This window comes from Lagopus muta, chromosome 7, assembly GCF_023343835.1.
Source record: "Lagopus muta isolate bLagMut1 chromosome 7, bLagMut1 primary, whole genome shotgun sequence".
NCBI lineage: Eukaryota > Metazoa > Chordata > Aves > Galliformes > Phasianidae > Lagopus > Lagopus muta.
Window position 1 is genome coordinate 33,613,207 of NC_064439.1, and position 15,930 is coordinate 33,629,136.

The 15,930-nt window shown below is 38.8% G+C and overlaps 1 protein-coding gene across 2 annotated transcripts in view; it reads right to left on the bottom strand.

Moving 5' to 3' along the window:
* Nucleotides 1–15,930, bottom strand: part of ANKRD28 (ankyrin repeat domain 28) — a 106,753-nt gene that overhangs the window by 59,129 nt on the left and 31,694 nt on the right. The window contains exons 1-2 of one of the 2 annotated variants that reach the window (XM_048952202.1): nt 7,271–8,952; nt 6,117–6,200 (exon numbers count right to left, since the gene is read on the bottom strand). In XM_048952202.1, the coding sequence (XP_048808159.1) occupies nt 6,117–6,200; nt 7,271–7,387 (201 nt within the window). In that variant the 5' untranslated portion in view covers nt 7,388–8,952. Of the gene's footprint in view, nt 1–6,116; nt 6,201–7,270; nt 8,953–15,930 lie in introns of those variants that run through there. The other variant, XM_048952203.1, reaches the window with a different exon arrangement.

Sequence of the window (15,930 nt, forward strand, 5' to 3'; positions counted from 1 at the left end):
AACAGTTACTGAGTCTGATGCTTGCTTGAGACAAATAGAGTCCTTAGCAAACTCAAGCTCTCTCACCCTTTAGAAAGAAGTTAAAACAGTATATGATTCCTGCTTAGCTTTTGCTACACTATGCTAGATCTAACTACCATCTAGTCTCACCAGTTTAGATACAGAGGCCCCAGAAGCTTCATTCTGACTGACAGAAACATTACCTAGTAACAAAAGCTGGAGATTAATTGTTCTGAAAAATGATGCATCTTCAAGTGTACTTCACGTGGACAAAATGAGACACATTACAAAACATGGCAGAACTTCTTTCCAGTCAATGGTCATAGTGCCCCTGAAGTGGAAAGGAGTGTGGTTGGCCCATAGCTGTCTTCTTACTGCCTTTACCTGGCCCAATCAATTTCCTGTGCAAAATTGTCTGCGTTCTCCATTGTTCTCAAATCTGTTTCCAGAGCATCTTAACAGCTTTCCTGATATCCTCAAGCAAAGAAACACAGCACTGCGCATGAACTGCCGCTATCAGAGAAGTGCCACGTGCTAATCTGCTCCGAGCAGCACCTTCAGATGCCTCAGATGGCAAACTGCTCTCTTGATGTGACTGAAGTTACAGAAGCTACTGACCACAAAAAGGATAACTGAAATAGTTTATGTATAGCAGTTAATAATGGAAGAGGTTTTACGAGGCACAGATGTCAAATTAAAATGATTTTTACAATTGTAGTTGTATGCATTTTGTTCTGTTCTTTTATTAATCAGAAGGGGGAAAAAATTCTCGTACCATTTATATACTTTGGTAAAATGAACAGCTACAGAAAGATAACACAAAGATAATAAACTCCTGAAGATTATTTTTATGTCATACTTTGCAGCTCTCCCTTTATCTGCTTTTAAGCAAGGCCATGCTGTGTTTTTAAGTTTCCTTACCTTCAGAGATACTCAAAATAATTGAGAAGTGATTTAGTTTCTTACATAACATATATTAAAAATCTAAAGATCCAAAATCTGTACATAATTTATCTGCATGATCAGAGCACTGCATCCTGCTACATTTTGTGGAATGTTCTGTATTTCAGACATTTTAATTCACATTTTTCTTGTTCTAGGCTGCACTTATAAGCCTGGACATGAAATCTACCCAAGAGTCCAGCCCACAAGAGAAATATAAAGATGAAAACCAAGAAACTTTTGCCTATTTTTTTAATTTAACCTCTTCTAGTACTTTCCTGATCGACACCAGCATCACAAAGAATCTTTCTTAGTTTTTAACTGTGCTATAATGTTATTTATGTTTATGTTATAAACCATTATTTCCTAAATTACATGGATAATAGATACTCTCAATTTCTAATTCTTCTGGCACCTAAACTCAATGCTGTATGAGAAACCCTAGGCTTCTGACCAAACTAACAAGCCAATTTTCCTCCTCTTGTAGTACATGCAATGATGTGCAGAACAAAATTGAAACAAAAAATAACTAGAAATCAAGACAGACATCTTATCCTACCTGAGGAGGAAATCCAGCAACATTTTCCTAACATGCAAATAACACCAACAAGGAGTTATGCAAACCCACATCTTGCAGGGCTGGGAAAGGAGCCCAGACTTCTACTGCAAGAGCTGTCCATGCAGCAAACCCTGTGCTCAGAACAGCAGACAGATGTACACACTTCACTCTCCCATTCAGACCTGTCACAGTTTTCTACTGGGTCACGATGTTTGCCAGCTCCAGCAACAAAACTCTGGGATTTATGGGCAATGCTTTATAGCTGCAGGGTTGTTTCGTTGTATGGTATTGGTTATTTTTGTTGCTGTTTTAGGTTGGTTGGTGGGTTTTTTTTGTTTGTTTGTTTGTTTTGGGGGGAAGGGGTTTGTTTTTGTTTTTCTTTAATTGCATAATAGTAGCACAGGTGGGCTTTTACTTTTATTTTTTGGTTCCTTGTGACAGAAAAGTGCCATAAAATTCAGAGCTGTGCTGGATGGCCTGTGATATGGAACAGAAAGCATCTGGATATCTTGATAGCTGCAATGCTCAGTACAGTATCTGTGATTTCATTTTCCAGTGTTATATCTCGTGTTGAAAAAAAAACAACAAAACAGAACAGCTTCAAGATATGCTACATATAAATCTATATAATCTCCCAAAGCAAAATGAGCTGCAAGACACAGGTGGTTCATGTTGAAGTCACTAACCATGTGTCAAGCAGTTTTTCAAATGGGAGCAGTGAGCACCTGTAAAAACTGGGAGACATTTGTGTCATTCTGGGATTCCCCAAATGCAACGCCTGTCTGGCACTAGCATGAAAAGAGCAAGGGGCACACTGACACTGCTTCCAGAGAGGATCAGATGTTTATTCCCTTGGCTAAGATCAAGTGCAATTGGGTTACAACGATAGCATATAGGGTTACCTGAAGTATCACTTTCTGTGGTTAGAAATATTATCCTAATAGTTCTTGGAGGAGGAGGAAGAGCTGTTTTGATTTTGAACAATCATTTTAGGAATAAGATGCACAAATTCTGTAGCATTTCTGTCAGTGAGCCAGTATTCCTTCAACACAGTAGTGCTTGTAACAAAAAGCCAAGGTGGAAATATTCAATGTTCATAATCTATGAAACGAAGCATACATCATAGATGTATTGGTTACAAATGAAGGGGGTACAATTTTACAATGGTGATGGACTTCTACACCTAACAAAAAAAAAAAAAAGGCTAAATCCTGACTGGTGAAAGGCAATAACAGTATCACTTCAGTAAAATTAACTGCTGAAAAGTGCACAAATTTCAAACTAACTTTGCTATTCTGATCACCAAGAGGAGGAAACGCTGACATTCATCATAAACTACTACAGAGATACTGCGTTAATTATCACACACCATTTTCCTTACCGCCAAATCTAAAAAGCCTAGGATGGTATGAAGGAAAAATGAGTAGTAAGAAATATGCATGAGTGCTCACATGCACCCTTTTCTCAGTCTCTAAACAGAAACTCTATCAGGCTCAACATATGCATGTGATTTAAGCCTGATTCATGAAAGGAGCAGCTACAGTTTCTCAAGATTTTTTGGGGAGGAGAAAGGAGAAGTAATCCTTTCTCCTCTTTCCAGTAATTGGAACCTCAGAGAGTGCACCTTCCAAAAATACCTTTGATCAAAGTTCCCAAAGTTGCCCAGCAGGCTGCACACATCAAGGAGGCAGGCCTTTTTGACCCACAACTTCACTGGCTAAAGAACATGCTTAATTTGCTCTTTCTTCACATGAATCACAGCAGCTGAGTTGAATAAACTACATACATTCTAAATCCAGATTCCAGCTGTGATTCAAGAGAGCTGGTAAATGTGACATGAACAGAGAACAACCTCCTTCCTGGAAGAGCCCAGGTTTACTATCAGTACATGATCTTTGAATCTGCACACAAGAATGCAGGCTACGAAAGGCCATCCACCTCACAATCTATCTAAATATAACATTACACTACTAAGTAAGACATCGCTTGCTTTATGAATAATGCCCTAATACAGTCCAACCTTAGTGCAATTGATAGCCATTACCAAATGGGCAAACCATAGCCTGCCTGTAGGAAGCCAAACACACAGATTCAACTCACTTAGCTTTAGCAGAGCATTAAGCCAATGGCAAATGATGTTAAAGATTATATACCCCAAAAATAAAAAGGTAAATGAAGCTGGATGATTACAGAAAGGGAAAAAAAAGGTATTTTACCAAGACACCAACAACTTCTTGGAACGACTATCACTGTTACAGTAAAGACCCAGTGCAGCTCTACCTCCAGCTCTCTTCTGGGCACAATTTCACTTGCAGGACTCAGTCTCCAGTTACATAACTGACCAACTGCTACGCAGAAGGGAGGAAGGAATCCCAGCTATTAGAATACAAACTGCAAAATAATTAGTTGGTATTGAGAGTGGAAAAGACTCTGCAAAGGCAGTGGAGGGAACAGCTTTGGAATTTGAACAATTGTACTGAAGCACTTGGACAGCTAAGTGGAAAAAGATCTAACACATATACTGGTTCTAATACAACCCACTAGAGTTCATCCCAATCCTTCTCTTTATTAGGAAACATACACAGTCAATTCATTTCCTTCACTTCCCCCCCTCCTTCTATCCACATCAATTCGTAACACACAACCAAGGGAAAAGGTTTGGATTGGGACTACGTAGGAATACATTACCTCAGTCAAGTACATACAACAAGTGCAAAACCCAAGAAAAACACATAGACAGATGCACAAAGTTCCCTTTGCAGTTAACTTCATTTCTACCCAACCCTGGCAGGATCTGTATGCTCAGCAAGTCCTGACAAACTGTTCTATGGGTTATATGTGAATTCAGTATTAAATATTGCAGTAGAACTGGGACCGCCACGTTAGAAAGGAGTGCTCACATGAGATAAGCATCTGCCTACACTGAAGAACGGAGCTGTGAGGAAAACAGCTTGTTTTCAATGCATTCTAAATGCTCCTTGGGCATCACTACTGCAAGATAAATATGTGGTCTAAATCCACAGCAAGAAGCAAAATTGGTATGTATACACATGTAGAAACAGATTTTGAATATTCAATCTACAGTATTTTTCTTTGCTATCGCTTCCTGGCAGTTCAGAGTAACCCTCTTCACCCAGAGGTATGAAACAATTACATGAGAAGCTTTCTTATCTAAGCATGTCTACTTGTTTTGTATTTATGGACTGACAGCACCTGTTCGACAAATGTTGTGAGAGAACCAAAACCAAACAAACTCACTACCACACAGATAATAAAACCTAGCAGAGGCTTTTGTAATAAATAAAGAAGCAGAAAGATACTAAGCTTACTTTGTTTACTATGGGTGCTTAACCTGACTTGTGTATGGAGAAATACAAATGAAATGATAAAGACTAATCAGTTTTTTTAAAATGAATATGCTAATAATAGGATTACAATGTGCACATGGAGAGACAAGACAGACACACATGCACAGAACAAGCACTCATGACTAAACAGAAGATTATGTCATTTGATATTATATAATCCATCACAGAATGTTGCTGAAGAACAAGCAAAACTTCTCAAGGAAAGGGGGAAAAAAAAAAAAAGGAACCTTATCAAACAAAACTTTCAATTTCACAGTGAGTTTCCCTATACAGAGCCCTGCCCAAGCTCCAGAAAACAGGATTTCTAGTTGGCACTGGCCAGATATAAATTCCACAGAATGCTTTTAAATGTCAAAATACACACGCCTAACTAAATATTTGCTTTTGGTTCTGTGAATCTCAAGAACAAAAGGTAAACAATGATCATGGTCTAACACTGGCCACAGCGTAACATCCAGATGTTAGCTTTAGCTTTTTAGTGTTAGTCACATTCTCATTTACTTGGAGAAGAAACAGCTACATACACTGCTATGATGCTATACCCTAAATGGCTAATGACAGCCTACAATAAGCAAAACTGAATTCTCTAACAGAAGCAAAAGGTTCAGGCAATATTATCTTGCAGAGTGTCAAAGATGCATATCAGAATTTTAATAGAAAGTAAATACAGTAAACACATGCTGTTCAATTCCTTGAATTTCACCCAAAATGGAATAAACCTGGTTTATTTTCAGTACAACTTTTAAAAATCTGCAGTGTCACCAACAGGACACATGAGCACAATTTCTTACTTTAGAGGCTAATATATGCACTGGGTTTATCTCTCTAATATCCATTCTTAAGCCTGCCTACTGAAACTCTGTACTATTTTCTTTAATTGTCTAATATGTACTACATGCTCTATTTCATTCAAAGCATTATTCTCAACTAGTGTTACTTTCTAAGAAGTTAAGATAAACCTGTACATACAAACTTTTCAGTTATCCCAGTACTGCAAAACTAACATTTGAAAAAAAATATAAAATTAACTCTTTAGTATCAATGTGAATGTAGAAAGCTAAAAGAATACCATCTTTCTCCCTCCTCTTTTCCAGAATTAAGTGTATATAAAAATTTTACTTTTGCTTATTACATAAAAGCACTACAACTTACAACTCTTGAATTGACACAGTTTTCAAGTGATTAGTAGAGCAGAAAGCTGGATCAAAACAAAAGTAGATTGTATTCAAAGCTAATTTTGGATTTACCTGAAAATTAACATCTTCTTTCTTAAATATTAATGCTCGAACTTCATCAGGGTCTCCATTAAATATAGCTTGAACCAACGGTGGCTGAAACAAAGAAAAACAAATATTAAGAATGTAAATCCATTTCAGTTTTTAGTGATGCACGTATGATACTGTAACACATAACACAAACACAAGGTGAGGACAAAAATCAGACTTCCCAAGCAGTGGAGTAAAGTGAGTACTAACAGTAGGTAGAACTGAAAGAATTCAGAACTTTAAAAACCTTGGACACACAGACATACTCTGTCACTGCATGAACCAATGAAACATACATTATTTTAAAGAGCCTGTAAGAGTAGCTTTTAACAGCTGAGAAGAGAATATCTCTTAATAAAATTAGGGCTATTATAACACACTGTGAGTTCTATAAAATAAAAGTAGGTTAATAACCTTTACATTAGAAAGTGACCAAAGTGAGTAGAAAGGTTTTACCTGTTCAGAAAGAGAAAAGAACAAGCAAGAAAGCAAAGCGTATCAATCAGCTAAGTATGGTAACAAATTCATGCTCACACACTAAATATAGCAGGATTTCTCAGTAAAAGAAAAGCTGCTGAGATATGCTAGCAAGATTTTCATTAGTCACTTCACAAAACAATTTCAAGAAATAAAAGCAGAGGCCCCCACAGCACTGTCCAGAAAAGGTAGTTTGAATCTAACAGTTACATTTCAATTATGACTTACATTATTTTACTTTAGCTCTTAACTGCTGTCACTTGATGAAGTCTATCAGTTCTCAAAATAAATACAGCGTATAACTGCAATATAATGATTACATCAGTTCCTAAAGTGGTGTTGCATAAATGTAACCCTGAGGAACGAGGAGGGGGGAAAAGCATTCACTCCCAACACAGTTCACCAAGCCCTCTGACAATCCTCTGCTACCATGCAAGAGCTGAGATCTATTACTGCTGCACCATCAATCAAGTTCCATGCAAAACAGCAAGCTCCTGCAAACATGAATTCTAAAACTAAGTTTCAGGCTTTCTCTCTTTAGTTTTTACCACTTTGGCTTCTTTCAACATCATTCATGTTCATGATAATCCAATACATTTCTATTGGTATCCTCACCAGCATTACAAATGAAAAATATGCCACCAAACAACATGCCTTACCAGCACGTTTCCAGGAGGTAATGGACGCAAACATATATTTTCCTGAGGTATATTGGAAACAAATGTGGGAGAATCATCTTCCTCCTCCTCCAAAACAACAATACAGACTCGACTCATTCGATCCGTTTGAAGAAGCAAAAGCAAACAGAATAACACCAGCAACTCTGTTTCTGGAAGCACACTGCAGGTATTGCACCAAGGACCATATAGGGAATGCTTTCACCTGTTTCACATACACTCACAAACTTGTGAGCGCTGCTGCTGGTGTTTGAATATTTAGAAAAGGACATTGCAATCCCACTCTATGCTCCATTTTTCAGATTTGATCACCCTGAGACATTAAGAAAGTTGTTCTATGAAATAAAATTCCACAAAACATCGAAACCACAACGATGAGGCTGTGGAACAGCTGATAAAAATATCCTAGACCCAACTGAATTGCAACAGAACTCGCTGCCTCCAAGAGCTGTCCTTCCGAGCCAATCTGCCCCTGTCAGCAGCACAACTTGAGCAGTGCCTCCCCCTAAGCAGACAGGGGGATCATTGTTGGAGAAGCACCGGCTCCATTCTGCAGGCCCGGAGAACGAACAATTGCTCTGACAGAGATGGCTGTGGCTATTCCCAGTCCCGCAAGGTCAGTTGCCAGCAAACAGTAGCGGGCTCTCTGCTGTCCGAGAATAAACGCGGGCTCCGACCATTCTGTGATACTGCAGCCCTGTTCCTCAGCGTCAGAAACAGTCCATCCAAAAAATGCATCCGTTTTCCAGCAGTTCTTCAGAGCGGGGAGAGAGGCAAATAATTCTTCCGCGTGCAATAAAAATATCTGCAATGTACAGCGAGGCTGCAGCACATTTACATGCGATGAGTCAGACCACAGGGACAATGCAACTCCTTGAATAACGCTGTTGGCTCAACCCAGCTTCCCCAAACGACAGACGCAGGCAGCTCACCCCTCAGTGCCACCGGCAGCGCAGCACGCTCAGCTCTCCTTCCCCAGCCTCTGGCTTCTCCATCAGGGAACGCGCCCGGCACGAATTCCAACAAGAAGGACGCTTCAGCAAAATAAGCCAGCTCCCGCACACAAATGACTGCCTCAGACTTCCGCAGAAGCAGTTCATCACTCAAGCGTTCCTTTTGATCGCCATGTGAATCCAGTTCCCATGAGAGTCCTCATTCAGATTAAGGCGGAGAGCGAGGGGAAAAAAATAAAATCAGGCTCCACGCACCTCCTCCGAGCCAACTTCTTTATTCAAACATCTGTCACTGTGCCAACCTGATTTTCCTCTTCGGATGGAGGCTCTGCTTAGCAGGTTTTTTCCCCGACAGACGAAATGATGTGACAGCAGATAAACCCTGCAGCGGCCCGGCTGCTCCGGCAGAGCGGCGGCTCAGTGAGCGCAGACTGCAGGCTCGCAGGATGGAATGCCCCGTAATGCTCACATGTCACACGCAGCCAGCTACTGCTCCCTGCAACTTCCTCTGGCACAGAAAAAAAAGACTGCCCTTTTTTGGGGCAGCCTTCGCCGTTACGTTTGTGCCAATTTTGTGACTAATTCAGCCAAAAATGTAAGAATTCTATAACTGAGCAAAGAGCAACCGTTTAATATTTTCCACTAAAAGCCACAGAGAAATCCGGTGTGCTGGCCTTGCTGACTAACAACAATTTAGGCAGTAAACAATTCCAGCGTTTAACTGCTTTCATATGGCACTGGACAGAGAAGCACCACACCACAGCCCTTGCTTAACTGTTTGAAGGGAAGGAACTCCCCACAGAATCTCTCTAACGTGGAACCTCAATGCAATCGGTAGAGGCCAACCACTAATGGCCAACCCATGGTTTTCTGCAATGAGGACAAACCTACCCTCTGCCTGAAGCATGTACCTCAAGTGTATATGCATATGAAGTCCTAAAACTTGCTAAATAAGTATTTCAGCTCGAGCGTGCTGAAGTGCTGGTTAGTGGGTGTATTATGTAAATGGCTGCTAACTCGTGGGACTAACTCAGAGCTCCAGGAACAAAGCAAGGGTTCTGCTCACGCTGTGCGGTACCTCTGACGTCCCTCTGAGCTGCCCACGTCATGGTGTGCCTATGGTGGGCAAGCTGGCCGGTGGAATTGCTCTCCAGTAACGCATTCACTCTCAAATTTCCCATATTAATCCAAACAGACAGGTTGAAATGGAATATTAAATGGTTTGGGTATTAATAGATGCAGCAAATTCCCACCTTTGGGAGTCATAGGAAGGAAAAACTCACATCACCACTCATTTAACATAATGTCTACAACTGCTTTGCTGTAACACAATAAATGGCTCAACACACACCTACCGACACTGCACACAGACGAATGTTTTTATACAAGTGCCACAGAGTGACTTAGTCCAGGGCTCCCTGAGCTCAGAAATGCCAGGCTTGGCATAACAGAGCACACACTTTGGACTCACCATGAAATTTCTAGTAAGATTCAAATTTCCCAAATGTTTTCATTTACAATATGTGAATTGTAGCACACCACACAACATCATAGATACATTCTATTCACTTCTATGGAGTCCAGTTGTTTTGGAACTTCATATTTCTGGTTTTAATTACAAAAAAAGCAATGGCTGGTACACTGTGCTGCTTTGTTCTAGCATTTCAATAATTTATTATAAAGAAATACCACAGATTGATCTGAACACATATGAAAATTCATGTTCTTCTTGGCCACAGCAAAGATTATTTAAATAAAAAGAAGGACATCCTCAAGACTAATCTGTTGCAACATCCACTGTCTGCTAAGAAACACAAAGCACCCACAGCCCTGAGGATATTTCACTTTTTGTGGGAAATGGCCTAGGGAACAGACACTGTAGTTCACTTGCATAACTCAAACTTCCTTTGGAAAAAGAAAAAAAACAAAAATATGTTGTTATATTTGGAAAATATGAAATATTTTGCAATATGAGCAAGGTACATTTACAAACTATATACTTGGTTTTCATGGTACATACACATACATACATTTGTTAAATAATTCGTGCCACATCTATATGTTAAGTATTAATAAACAGCCTTCTAGAGTATAAAGTTTATACAGCAAACAAAAGCTATGAATTCCGTACTTTTTCTTCAGAATTCCCATTACATAACTAGGTGTGGTGCTAGACAGGAGATAACATGATCTGAAAGAGGCCCATTTTTCACCTTTGCAATTAATCCTTCAAAGCACACCTAAAAATATTTAGTTAGAAATTGAAAAGTCAATATAAAAAGTATAGGACTTCACACTTACTGAACTGTGAAAATTCATGGTTAAAAACACTTTAATCTGCTGTGGTAATTACTCTAAAAACCTTACCCATAATGAAAATAAACCAAACTATTTCTCAAATAAGTTAACACATATCTTGCAGAGCACCACGTATTTTTTTGAATGGTGACATTCCTATGGCCAAAGAGCTAAAAGCCAATACATCACAGCTTGCATCAGGAAGAGAACCAGCACAACCAAGTCAATACTACATTGATCTTGATGGCATTATGAGCCACAGAAAAGTAAGCAGACAAAAAAAAAAAAAAAAAAAAAAAAAAAAAAATCACACTACAAATGTGTGTATGCAATTACTTTCTTACCCAAAGGGCAACTAACCCTAGCAACATTTAGCTTTTGCTCACAATTAACTACTGCTCAAAGCTTACGTTACTTCAAAAAACAACAAACAAAAAACCAAAATATAACAAAAATAACATTTGGCCATCTGCCCCTTCCCACTCCCTGCTATTGAGAATTCAACCAGAAACAGTCTCAATTTCTTCCTGCGCTTTCAAGAAAATAACCCAAAATATCCTCTGCTTTGCAAAATACAAGTTCTTATACCACCACCTATTCCAAAGGCTTAAATTCACAATTCTACTAAAAGAAATCAATCCTAAGTTTTAGTTTTTCAGTGTATTATCTGGAAACTAGTAACTTTCAGTAAGGGAGAAGAGATAACAGTAAAAGAGCATGAAGGCTGAGTAAATAAGAGGTGACTTTATAACTCCCCTTCACAAACTAATCCAACAATCCCAACCAGAGGTATGAATAAACAAAGCTGCATCTCTCAAAATACACTTCCTAACTTATCCTCATAAAACTTCCCGTAAGCGAAGATCAGTGGGTTATCAGCATCCATCTTCTCCAAAGCCCTTGAATGTTTCAAAATTAAATTTCACAGATTTAAAATAAGAAGACTTTTTAAACAAGTAGTTGAGAATCATCTAACTTTTAATAAAAAAAAGTCATTTCTACTGGGTCTTGAGTGGTGATCAGGTTGCAGACACATCTAATTGTTAGCAAAACAAAATCTCCATATTTAAGTCTTAAAATGTTAAGGAGTGCAATGATTAGACAATAAAAACAACTTTCAAGTGGCCAAAACTGGTAATATACATTTTTGCAAAAAAAGTCTTTGTGTTTACATAGTATTTCTAGCAAATAAATTGCCTTTAACTGAATCAACTTCCAAGAGAATTCCATGAGTAGATATACAGAAAGCAATCATAGGAACACAGTCTGCAGTTTAAAATATGGATGACAGCAGCCACATCTGCACCAGACAGAAAAAAAACTGTGAACTCAGAAGCAGCTAAAAATAGTAACCTTTCTCTATAGATTGACCCTTTCCTCAGGAATTGATGAGCAAAGGACTGTAGCAGCACTGTAGATGATGCCGAACACCCCAGCAAAGCACATTCAGTACCAACAAACCTACTCAAATAACCATTTCTCTTGACAATCAGCATTTACCAAGTTCTCTTCTGGGCTGAGAATATGCCAACTGGCTTCATTTAGTATTCTGTATAATTAAGGATCTAGGAAAGGGATAAAACTGTTCTGTCAAATTTCAGTAAAAATGAAAAATTCAAAACCGAGTAAGGCTTATGATTTTCCTAAAAAACAACTGGTCTAAGCTATGGACCTCTTCAGGAGACAGATTACTCACAGTACTCTTATCTATTCATGCACAAGCAATGTACACAACAGATAAGCAGTTTCTTGAATAATTTATCTATAATATTTACTAAAGTTTTCCTAACACACAAACAAAGATGAGTGTTCAGCATCACCATGAATATAAGCTGCAATACTTCAAGCAGCCTTGTGAGTCACTTGTCTGAGCTCTTCGCTGTTTCCTCCCCACTCCTGGGGGAATGAGGTGGAGTCAGGAAAGAGAATGGTCTAAGGCAATAATAAATTACAGTCTTTCTTCTCAATTTCGCTCTGTTTATTCCAGACTCTGCATATGATGCACAGCTGGGATGCAGAAAAAGGAGACTCATTTTAACCTCTGGGCTCCATGCTTCTGCTTACAAGGACAAGTGAAACAGCTTTGCTTGCACCTCTTGGATGCTGTAGGCAGCTCTTCTTTCTCTCAGGCAAGTATGCAGCCTGAAGTGATTTACAGAAGCACCGGATTGCACAGAAAATACAAAGCGACATCATTTCAACAGAAATTGAGATGCAAACGTGGCAGTAGGAAAAGTATCTAGCACTCATTCCATCCTCTCTCTATTGGAGCAGCAGATGAAAAAACACTAATGCAATTGTGCTTGAGATGTAAATATCATTTGTACATTTAATCAAACTGCAATCTTTTAGAATACATCATAAATATACTTTATTTCTCTCTGATCAGATTTCAAAAGTGTTAAAAGTGTATTTTGCAATTTTCTGTGTAAGACTTCTTGCATACTTTGTATACCCCAACAATACACTAGCTAAGAAACTTCCAGCTGATCTATAGCATCTTACAACCACCACAAGATGAAACAAAATCTTTTTTTACAAAGTGCCTCGATAACCAAAATACAAAGTCTAGTAGGCTGTGCCTAGTAGCTGAAGCCTAGCAAACAGTGAGGATTCAGCACAGACATTCCTACAAATCAACTAATCAGCCATGAAGAGGTGGTGTGCAATGGCAGGCAGCTCCTCCTGACTCCCTTCTCTGCCTCCTGCTCTGGAGCTCTCTGAAGGCAATTCTAACACTCAGCAGCTGTCCAAAATACAACAGTGGAAATGGATCAAAATAAAGTTAATTACAAGTCAAGACAACTGCCGTTTCAGGAAAGACAGCCTACAGAACGGTACACCTATCTGTATATGATGTTGTAGACCCATATAATTCTTTCCAATTCAGACCACATCCACAGCCTATTTTGTTTCCTGGCACTAGAAATACTGTTAAATATATATTACAATTACACCCAGAGCATACTTCCAGTAGTAATTACTGAAGGCAGCAATTTCAGCTGCACACATCAACTTTAAGAGCAGAGTGCGAGGAACCAAAACAAAACGCAAAGGCTCAGCAGTCTTTATTTGTTCTTCCACATATGAACCATTCTCCCCCCTGCACAACTCAGCTGGTTGCTGGGAGGTTACACCAGATGGGAATGCAACCATAACACAGAGTAAAAACACTAACCAGAGGCTTTAGAATACAGCAACCTGCAGTCACAGCTGGCACCGACAGCTTGATGCTTCAGGAAGAGATGCTATTGAATCTTCCCAACAACAGAAACAGATAAAGGTAGCTCAGCTGGAGCAAACAAACAACTGCAGAATTCCTAATCTTAGTTTTGTATCACCAGTTACACTGCCCTAAGACTATTTATGTCAGAGTGCACGCACTTACAAATGAACTATATCATGATCCCACTAAATCATATTAGGGCAGCTGGTAAAACAACTGAGAATTCCCTGCAGGCACTTGGAGCACTCATACATAGAGAAGAGTTAGTACATCTCTTTTGATCTGCTTCTCTACTCATCTATAGTCATGCTCTGAAGATGAGCATACAAAGTGCTGATCTTACATATTTTCCCCTTTGAAATTTTTTTCCTGCAATACTGCTTCAGAACAGGAAACAGAATCAAGATCATATTTTATTACAAAAACTCAACCAACATCACAAAGTCAACATAACATTGTTTTACTGTCACCACACAATAGACCTGTTTTTTCTTTCCCAGTAGGTATTCTTTGGGCTACAGTACACCGTTTGCATTTCAAGGACAGATGCTACAATGTACAAGATCACCACATGCCTTTCATCCTTGCATATCAACAGATGTCCACAGGATTTTCTATCAGAAGGGTGGCACAGGAGGTTTAGGAAGTTCTTGCTCTAATGCATTGAAAACAATTCACTTAGTCCACATCTAAAAAGGAAAAAGCAGCTTTTTTTTTTTTTTTTAATATATATTAAACAAAAAAACCAAGTGTAATCTTGTCAGAGAAAGAACAAGTTCTACCCTTTCTAGAATCATGTGGTTTGTTGGTTTTTTAGATTTATTTACTTTTTTTTTTTTTTTTTTTAACCCTGCATGTGTTCCTCATCATACAAACCAGTAACTTGGATTTTCACCTTGCTTTTTTCTTAACATTGATTCTTCTGCTGAAGGCTGGAAATGCCCTTGAAGAAAAGGCAGCATCACAGGAGTTCCCCTAATTCAGCACTGGACAGTGCAGGTGTTGAGACTGAAAGCTGTGACATCCTAGCTGAGAAACATGGAACACACATCACTTTTTCTTTAACAAAACTCTGTTCTGTGGCAATCCAGCTGAGTTTCTGAAGGAGCAGGTGTTGGTCAGGTGCATTTCTGGAAATGAAAGTTCCTCTGCTGCCTGTGACAGGTGACAAATTTGATTCTGTCACAAGTTCTAAACTAAGAGATGAAATCTCAAAGCTCTCATTGCAGCTTGTTAAAGGAGCTTGGCATGATCACAAATAGGCTACTCTTCTCCAAGCTGCATCAAAGCTGTTTCTTCCAATAGTGGGTTTTTTTTGTTTTTTTTTTTAATGCAGATGTACCACTCATCTCCTTTTCCCTTCTCTTTCCCCTGTAAAATTCATTGGCCATCTATTTTTTCTCAGCACAGTTTCAAGACATACACTAGAGTAAGGAATGCAGCTGAGTTACCCTCTCATTCACACAGAATAACAGAGCCCTACATTTGACTATAAGCATATGCAAGTATGGAAGAAATTTGGGTTTGTTCTTCATTTCAGCAGGCAGGAACAGTAGCCAGATGCTATATAAAATATGCAACACATTTTAAAATTATGCTGTTGTACGAGAATTCTAGAAGTCTGAGGAAATGATTCTCCTGATTTCCTATTTTTTTTTTTTTTTTAATCTCCTACCATGCACAAAATTTAGGCAAAAAGAAAAGTCAAATCAGTTCTGCCAGTCAGTAGAAGGCTTTTACAGTTTCATGTCACCAACCACAAGAATACCCCATGGTTAAGTTGCCATAGTTACAAAATGTTTGTGTTCATACATTTGTCTGAAATTCCTATGGAATTCCCACCCAGCCAAAACCAGCAGTAGCAGGGAGTGCACCACTAACATTTAAGCACTTGAGTCAGAAATGCATTCCGTTTCCTTTCAGACTGTTATCTGGGAAACACTAAAAAAGATGATTCATACCATTTTGAGCTGTGGAAGGGTGGAAACAAACATCACATTCAACTATTTTAAACCTTCAGTGATGACTCACATTAGCTTAGGATGTTTCCAGAATCAGCTCCCTTTTTCAAACAGAAAATTGCTATTGACTATTCAAGAAAATAATCTGTTGACTACTCAAGAAAATAAACAAGATGAACTCACTTTAAAAATAACTGTTCAACT